General features: G+C 53.6%; 1 protein-coding gene across 1 annotated transcript; it reads right to left on the bottom strand.

Annotated features, from left to right (window-relative positions):
- Positions 1–2,601: 2,601 nt before the first annotated feature.
- Positions 2,602–8,713, bottom strand: FOXF2 (forkhead box F2). The gene is made up of 2 exons (XM_057399359.1): positions 7,355–8,713; positions 2,602–3,574 (listed from the first exon to the last, which is right to left on the bottom strand). Exons 1-2 carry the CDS (start codon positions 8,364–8,366, stop codon positions 3,408–3,410), a joined length of 1,179 nt encoding a protein of 392 aa, XP_057255342.1. The 5' UTR covers positions 8,367–8,713; the 3' UTR covers positions 2,602–3,407.
- Between the last annotated feature and the right edge of the window lie 2,162 nt (positions 8,714–10,875).

Genomic DNA, 10,875 nt, shown 5'->3' with positions numbered 1-10,875 from the left:
GAAAAACTCATGCAGCTTTTTGGATACATGAGCTTTTCATTGGAATAGACCAGAAGTGTTCCTGGAAGCTATCTGCTCTTACCTTCTTTTGTGCTCACCTCTAAGTACAGAGTGATTGTACAGGCTGAAGCCCTAGGTGCAAGTCAGAGATGATGAGATTTTGAGACTCAGTGGAATTGCATGACTGTCTTTAGGTGCTGCTTGGGCTATAGCACTACTAAATTAAAAAAAAAAAAGCTTTCAATTAAGCATCTTGCAATCCACACATAGAGGACAAAGCAGTCAGTGACATGTCAGTAGGCAAAAGAAAACAAATGATAAAGAAGAAAAGATACTGTTCTCATAGAAAAGAGCAGTGACTAAGAAATCTGCAGAGACACAGCCCTTCACATGTTTTGTACCAACTGATGCTCATTTTAACACAGCAACTACAGGTTTTCCTACAGCATGACTAGCAAATGCACGCACAACTTCAGGTATATCCTCCTTAGCTCGTCCACAACGATCTGAATAAATATATACACATAGATTTCTAGTTCTGTTTTAAAGACAGAAATTTCAGCTTTCTCTGATGCTGTAAGTCTTTCGGAGTCTCAGAGGTGAGCACTGCATCACTAACGCTTTGATTAGAAGTCTCAACGTGCTGGATCTCTAACAAAGAGGGTTGGGGGCTTTTTCCAACATGTGAAGTATTTGAGCATGTTCACTGAAAGATGCAAAGAGATGCAAAGAACTTTTAACTGTATGGCTAAAACATAAATACCTTGTCCTTGCAGTGGCATAGCTCTTACTCTTGATTCCCACTGGCTCTGCAGCCCTTAGAGTCTTTAGACTAAACAAGAGCTGAATTCCTAGGGTGGAAGGTACTGCAATAAAATCAAATATCAAAACAAAATCAGATCAAATTAACTTAAAAATCTGGCCACTTTTTTTCGCCCCTGTCATTTGCAAGTCACCCTTAAATTCAAAAGAAAGAGCTGGGTTCATTTTACTGACAGCACCCAGAAACATACTGGTGTCTAAAGAGCACTGCTTCTGAAAAACCCTTTGTTTGAGAAGCTTGAAAGGGGGAAAGGAAAGCTTAATAGTCTTAAATTGTTACGGGAGAAGACAGAAGCCCAGAACTGAAGGATGCCCTATCAGGTCCTTCCGCTTTCTCAGGAGAACGGCAAGTGTGAGCGTTACTCCCGTTTTCTGGGGTATAATGGCATTCAGAAGCGGGGGGAAATAATAAAGTGCAAATCGCAGCGCCGGCCCCGGGGCCGGCGCTAGCAGGCCGGGGCCGCTGGAGGGCACTGGCGCCCCGCCGCCGCCGCCGGGCCGGGCGAGGGGAGGCCAGAGGCAGTTTTTTTCTCTTTGAGGTCCTGTCATTCCTGTGTAAACAAGTTACGTTCTAGTGTTTAGGATATAAATTACGACCATGCAGGCTTGCCTCGGAAAGAATGTAAACACAGCACTGTGGTCGGAGCAAACTCTGAGACTGACTTTATAATTTATCACAGGCCCTGAGAAGCTCAGGGAAGAAAAGGGCATGTTCGAGCATAAATGTGTATTTTAAAGGATGCAGAGTTTTATCTCTATGTATAATTACATAGATATGATTTTATATCTCTGTGTGTATGATTGCTTTTATATGTCTGTGTATACATGCAACATTCTGATGAAACTCTCTCCCTTTCCAGGGTCTGGGCGCAGGCCTGAGGGCAGTCAATCCAGCGTGGCGGGGCAGCCCCAGCTTGAGGGGCTCATTGGGATACCGGGGAACCTCCATCCCCTCCATGAGAAGGGACGGGCTGCGCGGGGGGTGGCGAAGAGCTGCGCCCGCGGACGGGGCCACGCATGGCAGTTACCAGGCCCTGGCCATTGCCAACCTGGCCAAGGCGGGACGTGCCGGATGGGTTCAGTGGGTATCCACCGGCCGTGGGGCAGGCCTGCCCGTGGACTCTTCAGGATAGGAGGGGAAGAAGCTGCCAGAGCTCGGCAGCGTGGGGCACAGCCGGCGGCATCTCGGGGTCAGAGATTGTTTTGCCTGGGTTGCTTTCGGGGCCCTTTGTTATTTTATTTTGTTTCTTATTAATTCTTTTCTTTTTCTTCACCTCCGCCTCTTTCCCTTGCCACGGCATTCCCGGTGCTTCTCCCCTGTCCTTATCAAGCCACGGTTTTGTCTGAACTCTCTCGCCGCTCACCCATGACCTGCCCTCCCTGCGCGCTGCACAGGGGCTCCTGCCCCACGCACCTGACTAAGCCCCGTCGGGGCACAGAGGGATCCGGCGGTGCCGGACACGGAGACATGGGGACACCAGGAGCCAACCCTAAAGAGCGGGGAGAGCGCTTCGGGCTCGGGGGACCCTCGAAGGGAGGAGGAGCCCCCGTTATTTCAGCCTACACCAGCAGCGGGAGAAAGCAGGGTGGGAAATGGGTGAGAGCGGGAGGTGCAGCCCAGAGATCACTGCACTGGCCTCTTTGGGTCAATCGTTCGCTCCTCTCTTCCCCTTCCAGCGGCTGGAGGATTTGAGGCTGCAGCTTTAACGATCTCAGATGCTGGGGTGAAAGATTTTACTCAGAAGGAGCAGAGAGAAAAATAAGTGCTTGTCCGGTGCATGGTCGTTTATATACATTTTATTGGAAAAAAAAAATTTATACATCAAAATATTTTGGCAAACTGTAAAAGTATACATAAGTGCAAATATATTCTCCTTTTAAAGCAATAGTGTGTGAGTATACACGAGATTTATTTAAAATACTTTTTTAAAAAATATTGTGGTAGAAAACAATTTTTGTAAAAATAAAAAAACAACACATTGTATTGCTGCAATACTGGGAAAAAAAAAAAAAGAAGTTTTCGTAAAGTCTATACACGAAAGGGCTAAACAATACTGTTTTAATAATATCGATTGGTCGGTGATGAAGTCCACACAAAGTGTCCTTGGTGGGGTTCAGGGAGAGACAAAAATAAAGAAGTAAAATTCCTGCTAAAGCAGCAATAGAATTGGGAGTCCTCACAGATGCTGAGCTGGGAGACTTATTTTTCCTGTTCAAAGGCACTTTCCCCTATAAAAATATATTGAACTGTCCCTTTCCCAAAGCTCGATTCTTTAGGAGGTCACAGAAAGGTGGGTTTTGATTAAAGTGGTCAGACTTGGCATAAGGACACTTATAACCCACCATACCCAACACACCACAGAAGGCATTTTTCTTTTAGGAAGAGCTTTGGAGAATTATATCGGCTGTACGTGTCCTTCAAGGGATAGAGGGGGACCAAAAACACCACTTCCTTTGGTAATTCTGCTAAGTGACTCGTGTACTATCAATGCTATCAGAGTGCACATTATATTTAATCTGCGTGGGTCCGTCTATACGTCGGCTCTGTTCAATGCCACCTAATTGTCTCTGTTGGGGCGCCGCCTTCACATCACGCAGGGCTTGATGTCCTGACAGACGCTTTGATGGTGGTGATGGTGGTAATAAGATCCACTAGCGGAAGGGTGAAACGAAGAAATACCATTAAAATTGAGAACAAAATCTTTCCGGTCACACACGGGGGAAGGGTGATGCTGGTAGCGAGGCAATCCCACTGCAAGAGAAAGAAATAAGAAGAGATGCTCTGAAGTCGCGTGGTTCTACTCGGGGGGAGCAGCCCTTTCCCATCACCTGCAGGGAGCAGCGGGTGCTTGCAGCAGGGCTCACACACTGCTTCCTTTCCCCCTGCCCACGCTCCCCACCGTGAGGTCTGGGAGCTCCTCTCTGGCTTCCCTAGCAGCCGACGGGGGTCTCCCCGGGGCAAAGCCTGCCACGCTTGCAGGGGGGGAAGAGCGGCGGGTCCCATCTCCCCACGCAGGGAGAGGACTCGGATCCCGCGAAGACACACACCGCCCATATGACCCCCCTATGCCTGCTCCACGGGGAGGTTCGGAGCCGCACAACCGCGCAACGGCGGGACGAGAAGCGAAAGGCGGCAGCGGAGATGGATGCCCACCGCCGGATGCACTGCTTCTTCCCGGGCTCACCCTGTCTCGGAGCATCCCACCATGCATCCTTCCCTCCCTCCCACGGGGGCACAGGCACTTCTGGTGCTCGGCTCCTCTGCCTGCGGGCACAGTCAGGTCAGCCGCGGCATAAGGTGAAGTGTGAGAGCGTGTGCGTGTGAGGAGGCGATGCCAATTGCGTGGTTTTCTGGATGCGTCGCAGTCATTTGAACCTGGTTCCCGTCTTTGCTCACTCTTCCTCCTCCCCATCCCGTTCCTGGGAGGTTTTTACTTCTGACTTGAATGGCTACAGGTTGAATTCTAAACACAATCCGCCTGTGTGTTGAGACTGTATTTATTTATGTGTGTGTGTGTGTATGAGAGCGCACGCCTATTCTCGTGTCTTAAACGTAAGATGTAGACCGAAGACACCCTACGGTTCATCATCAACAAGCGAAGTACACCCCTGGCACCGACCCTGCACACCCCCATTTTCATTTCCCACCACAGCCTTCAGGGGACGAGGTTCGAGGGTCTCGTGGGAGAGCTTTTCCTCAGACAGCGCTGTAGGGCTGTACTAGGATCTTTAGTCTAGCAGGGCTCCTGCTGGATTCGGCGGGAGGGGAGCACTGCTTGATCAAGGCCCGCAGAGTAGATAGGGCCAGAGACGGATTTGGGTTGGCGTGTGGATGTCAAACTCGGCTAGCGGGATCTTGTCAGATCTAACCGAGGTCAAAGGGGAAAAAAAAAAAAGAAAAAAAAAAAAGAAAGAGAGAAAGGGGGTGGTGGGAAGATCAAAAGAAAAATAGGAGAGTGAGGAGAGTGGGAAAATGAAAAAGAGAATATAAAAAGAAGGAGCCATCCCGGTTTTCCCTTCCCGGCATGGGGAGCCCTTCGGCGGCGGCGGCCGGCGGCTCTCTGAGCCCGACTCCTCCGGCACTGTCCCCTCCTTCACCCCGCAGAGCTCACTTTATAAAAGTGATTATTTCGCTGGATTTCCTCGGCTTTCTAATAACCCTCCTGGTATGCTCACCATAAACCGGGGCACTTTATTACAATCCTGATTCAATCATTTACCAGGATTTAATAGCGTGCGAAAAAAATCCGTCTCTCCCCCCCACCCCCCAGCTTCAAAATCCTTTTAGCAGAACCGACCCTCCTGTTTCCAATTTTTTCCTCTCTTATGCTTGGGTCTGATGCAAATTCAAGGTTTGAAGTCAGCCCTGTCGCTGTCTTGACTAGAGAATTATTGACCGATCAGCAGCAATTGCCACCGAATTTACCTTGAATTAACTAAGAGAAAGGGAAAGGCAAAATTCCCTTGCTACTGCTTTCGTGGGGAGAGGAGAAGAAAGAATACTGCTGGTAACAAATACGAATGAACGAGCTCGGATCGGTTTTCCCCATCTCCCTTCACTCTACTAAAACGTTTGCGCCACAGAGATTTTACATGGCATGGATCCACGCAAAAGAATAAAGGCTTCGGGTTTTTCTTTCTGTTAATCAAGGAATGTGGACGGCTTCCACTAAAGTCGTGGGCCCGGATCCTGAAGCCATAGAAAACAAGCGGCGAAACGCCGTTTTACAAAGTAGTGGCATTACATGAGACCGATGGAAACGGACGCTCGTCGTCGGCATTAAGAAAGCGTCCATCGATCTGTCTGCATGTCTATCCGTCCTTGAACAGAAACAATTCGGACTTAAACAGCCCCAGCTTCGGAAGCTGTGGTGGAGGTTCCGCGGGGATCAGAGCCCTTGCTCTCTCCCCCTGTGCTCTTGGGATGAAAATTTCTCTCGTAGGAATGGCCTTTCCCACCTCGGGCTCCTAGCAGTAGGATGGGGCAACCACCTCCCAGCACCACTCCCCGGGCGAGTCCCACTCCCGCACCATGCGTGGCCCCATGGGGGCCGCACTGGGTAAAACAGGGGAAGAAGAAAATCCGAAAGAAGGAAAAGGAAATAAAATAATAGCAAATAATTAAATAAATAAATAAAAAAACCACAAAACCACCAAATAACAACAACAAAACAAAGCAGAAATCCCTAACGGCAAAGGTGGGTATTTCACTGGGGGACGGGTGCCCCTGTGACCCGCTGGCCTCTAGCCCCGGCCCTCAAAACGAGGACCTAGATCTCCGAAAAGTGGGTTTAAACCCCAGCAACAGATCCCCGAGGGCACGGGGGAGCCCAGCTGGCGAGGCCCATCTTCCTCGCACCCGCCCGCCCCAAAATGCCGGTCAGGCGGCGACCGCTTCGCAGCCGCCTCTCCCCTGGACCACACCAGGATATTTAAGGTTTGCGGTTATTTCTCGCAGCCGCTGGCTCTCATCCGACACCCCGAGTCCCTTCTGCGGCGATGGCAGAGCAGCTTCCCCGGCTGTGGGGAGGCCGGGGCAGGCTGCAGAGCTCACCGAAGGACAGCAGAGTGATTGACAGGCACCCGAGGAGGGGGCGGGAGGGGACCCAGAGCTGAAGGTCGCCTGTATTTGTTACTTGTTGAAATTCCCATAAAATTGAACAAGACCCCGCTCTCATAGGGGTTAAGTCAGGCTAAAATCCTCTTCGGTGTGGTCCAGCCCAGACTGTCTTTGTTTGCTTAACCTCCGGGACCCACGTTTAAAAGGGCTATTTGGAAAATTTCCCCTTAAGAGCCCAACATCTTTTACCCATTTTTGTGCTCGGACTTTTCTGAGCAGACATTGTCTGTGATCACCGGCCGGGGGGTGTGGGGGTGTGAGACAGAGACCAGAAAACTCTTTCCCTCCAGTTGCAGAAATACACTGGATCTGCTTTAATCTCTCGCATTTTTCAAGATAAGCGGCGGGGTTTGTTCTCTTTTTTTATTCCCCCCCCCCTTTTGTTTTTTTTTTTCTTTTTCGTTCCCCCGCAGGGTTTAGGGGATAATATTTAACGCCTTCTTTTGATTACTACCTCTCCGCGGCTCCGCGGACTGCGATTTACCGAAGCAGCGGCAATGCCTGGCGGCGCTACCCGCTAAAAAAAGCCGCAGCCCGGATTAGCTGGGCCGCCCCGGTTCTGCTGCCGTGCACATGTCGCCGGCTCCGGGGGGGGGACGTGCCAGCCGCGAGGGAGCCGGGACGGTGACGGGATGGAGCCGGGCTTTCCTCGGAGCGCTCCTCAGTGGCACTGGGCAAGAAGGAGGGTTGCTCGCAGCCGTATCCACAGCCCTCCCAGTCAGCTCCCCTTTCCCGAAGCAGAGCAGCTCCAACCCACGCGTATTTTTCTCCCCCTTGCAGACAATGCCCCTCTTTTTTCTTAAGCCGCAGAAGGTCGGGGGTTCCCCACACCAAACCCTCGCCGCCGGTGAAACCCACCTCCGGCGCCGCGCTCCCAGCCGCCTCCCCCCCCCGGGCCCCCCAGGTCCCTACCTGAGAGGTCGTCGCGGGGACTCTGGTGCAGGTAACCCTGCTCCAGAGAGTAGGAGGGCACGCTGGAGTGGATGCCGGAGGAGGCGGCGTTGGCGGCGGGGAGGCCCTGCTGCTTTATGTAGGGCGAGGCCCCCGAGGTTGTCCAGTGAGCCGAAGGGCTCGTGTAGGGCGAGTGGCACTCGATGGCACTCGCCATGGCCGGCGAGGAGGGCACGGGGCTGCTGCTGCTGTCGGGGCCATAGTCCCCGTTGGCAGTCACAGGGCAGCTGGCCATGTAGGTCGAGCCAGGGTTGGGCGACATGTGCGGGACGTGGTGGCCGCCGCTGAGTCCCTCATAGCCACTGGCCATGGCGTTGGGCATCATGTCGAGGTTGTAGCCGTTGGAGTGACAGGCGAGGGAGGCGGGGGGCGCCTGGAAATCGAAGCCCTGAGGGAGGATGGAGGCGCCGAAGCCCAACCCGTTCATCATGCGGTACATGGGCTTCAGCGCCTGGCATTTCCTCCTGAAGCCGCGGGGCCGTCGTCGGAAGGAACCCTCCTCGAACATGAATTCGCTGGCCGGGTCAATGGTCCAGTAGTGGCCCTTGCCCGGTCGGCCCAGGCCCTTGGGCAGCTTGATGAAGCACTCATTGAGGGAGAGGTTGTGGCGCACAGAGTTCTTCCAGCCCTGGTAGGAACCGCGGAAGAAGGGGAAGCGGGCCTGCAGGAACTGGTAGATCTCGCTGAGGGTCAGGCGCTTGGAGGGCGAGCTCTGTATGGCCATGACGATGAGGGCGATGTAGGAATAAGGGGGCTTCTCGGGCCGCCGCAGCCCCGAACTGGCCTTCTTACTCTTGGAGGACGCCGCCGCCGCCGAAGAGGAGGAGGAGGAGGTGGAGGTGGAGGAAGAGGAGGTGGAGGTCTCCAGGGCGGAGGAGGGCGGCCGGCTCATCTGGAGAGCTCCGAGAGCCGGGCTGCAGGAGCGGAGAGGGACGGGGGGCTCCAGCTGCTGCTGGCCGCTCTCGGTGGTCATCTGACGGAGGGAGGGGAATGGGGCAGGGTGGGGTGAGGCTGGGAGGGAAGGGGGGGAGCCGGGCGGGGTGGGTACCGGGGCGGGGGATGCCCCACAGGGGGAGAGCGGAGGGGCAGGGGGGCGGTGGGAGCCTCTGTCCTCCGGGCACGTCCTCAGAGCGGCGGGCGGCGGCGGGGCGGTGGCAGCGCCCTGCGCATCCCTCCCCGCGGTCCCTTGCGCAATGGCTCCTCTGCTTTCCTCCGGAGCCAGACACTGGGCGGGATGGACCAGCACAGCCCCGGCACGGCCCCCGCCTTCCCTGCGCCGCCCGCAGAGGCTCCGCTCAGCGCCGCTCCGCTTCCTCCTCTGCCCCCCACCTGGGGACTATCCCGCAGCCTAATCCGGCAAGGGGAGGAAGCTAAGGGCCCCCCTCTAATCTCTTCCGCACTGTTATTCTTTCGTAAATGTTTTTTTCTTGCGTAAAGGCACAGGCGACCGCCTATCAGTTCCTTCAAACTTGCCCTTTCTTCCCCCTCACCCCTTTCCTCGCAGACCCCCCTGAATCCGGCCGAGAAATCAGCACAGAGAAAGGAGGAGTGAGAGGGGGAGCGAGAGAGACCACTCCTTTTCCAGCTGGGCTCTGTCCACCCGTCATCTGGGCAGGAGGCGCTGCTGCTGCTGCAGCGGCACCAGCTTTGGCCCCGCAGCGACACCGTTTACTGCTTCCGTGGGGTTCCCTCGTTCCCGCAGGCACCGGTCTGCCCGGGGGTCCCCCGGACAGCCCTGGGCCAAGGGGATCGGCTGCCAGCCCGCAGCTCCGTCTGTGCGCCCCGGGGCTCACTGGTACTCATGCCACCGGGTGTGGGCATGTGTGTGTGTGAGGGGGTTGCCCTCCCTACGGAGCCCCAGGCAGGGTGCCTGCTGCTCCTCAAGCCTGCGACACCTCCAGTTTTTAATATTTCTCGCTACCCCTTCCCACTCCCATATAAAACGCAATTAATTTAATAAGCAACAGGGGTCTAGTCCCAGAACCAGTGATGCGGCCCCGTCCGTCTCCCCGGGTTGTGCTCCCCCCATCCCGGTGCAGCGTTGGTCACGCGTGCTGGCCAACGTTTTGCTACAGGAAGGTGGGGGTCGGAGGGGGAGGGAGGAGAGATGCTGGCGGAGGCACAGGCCCGCTCCCAGATGATAGAAGAGGCTCCAGGATCAAACTGGAGACGCAGGGAGGACGGCGGCAGGAAGAGGGGCAGAGCAGACAGAGATGCTGGACCAAAGGCACAGGGGTGGGAAGGACGCGGGCAGAGCTGGACGCCGTTGTCAGCGTGCCTGCAGCGCTGTGTGTGTGTGCCTGTGCGTCCGTCTGTCTCCAGTGCAGCTCCGTGCTGAGAACTCGCTGGTGGGTACAGGCAGGGAGGGGGTGGGGCTGGTCCCAGACAGTGACCTGCAGTTGAGTGGAAGCAGGCTTTTTCCATCAAACTGCCTGGATACCACACACAGAGCCCAAGTGTCAGTTTACTGCCCTGAGCCCGGCTCCTTTTCCCTAAGCTCCACAGTAATTAGACAAAGAAAACCTAAATTAACTGAACAGGCGTCGACAGCTTCCTCCAGATCACCACTGCTACATACATGGGAATGTGTCCGAAAATGGCTCGATTGTATCTGAGGATCAGCTAAGAAAAACACTACCAAGCCCTGCAATGTTTACTACACATTTTTTAATAGAAAAAATAATCGCCCGGTTGATAGACCGTGTTTACCTTTCCCGAGGCATCGATTTAAATTGTTCCCATCGTAAAAAAGAAAATATCTATCTATCTATCTATCTATCTATCTATCTATCTATCTATCTATCTGTTCTTCTTTTTTCTAATTTATTTCGTCTCTCTTTTCCTGGAGGGTCAGGGAGGCCGACGTGCCTGACCGCGTTGTAACGACCTATTCTGAAGATTTTTTTTCAAATATCCATGTGTTTATACATAAACATCCTTTCCCGCTCTAGAACGGCGAACGAGTATGCTTTTTCGCCTTCTGTGGAGAGACGTCTGTCTGAATGTCACCTTGGATGACATGTCCAAGTAATTTCTGCGATCGTCAGGAGGCTAAAAGTATTAAAGGCAAGGAAAGGGGGACGTTGCCTGGACATCACTCTAACCTGCCCCTTTTCAGACAGTTAGTTTTGATCATTAACAGCCAAGCGGGAAGATGCATTTACTGCCAACACAGATGTCACGATATACGTAGGTTTCGTTGCTTTCTCCGCTGTGCGAAACAGGGCAGACAAGAGCAAAGCCGAGCAGGGCAGCCCTGTATAGAGGAGCCTCAGGCTGCTTCAGTCGCGGCTTGTCACAGCCCTGACAGGAGAATCGGGGGTTACACTATCTATCAGTCAACTACTTTCTACCTGTTAGCAACGTCCTGTTCTTCGCAGCAGACGCTTGTTTGAACCATCATTAAGAATTCTCCAAGACATAGTCCTGAGACTTTGAAAGGTGGTTTTAAATGCCTCTGATTAAACAGAAGTGCATTTGCT

This window comes from Pezoporus wallicus, unplaced genomic scaffold (assembly GCF_028554395.1).
Source record: "Pezoporus wallicus isolate ANWC-B61680 ecotype Strahan unplaced genomic scaffold, APGP_CSIRO_Pwel_v1 contig_818, whole genome shotgun sequence".
Taxonomy (NCBI): Eukaryota; Metazoa; Chordata; class Aves; order Psittaciformes; family Psittacidae; genus Pezoporus; species Pezoporus wallicus.
This window is presented reverse-complemented; position numbering and strand designations above follow the sequence as displayed.

Coding starts and splice junctions, on each gene's coding strand:
- FOXF2 (XM_057399359.1), bottom strand. CDS start 8,366: ATGACCACCGAGAGCGGCCAGCAGCAGCTGGAGCCCCCCGTCCCTCTC. Junction 3,575..7,354: donor TCCCCGCGACGACCTCTCAG/GTAGGGACCTGG, acceptor TTTCTCTTGCAG/TGGGATTGCCTCGCTACCAG.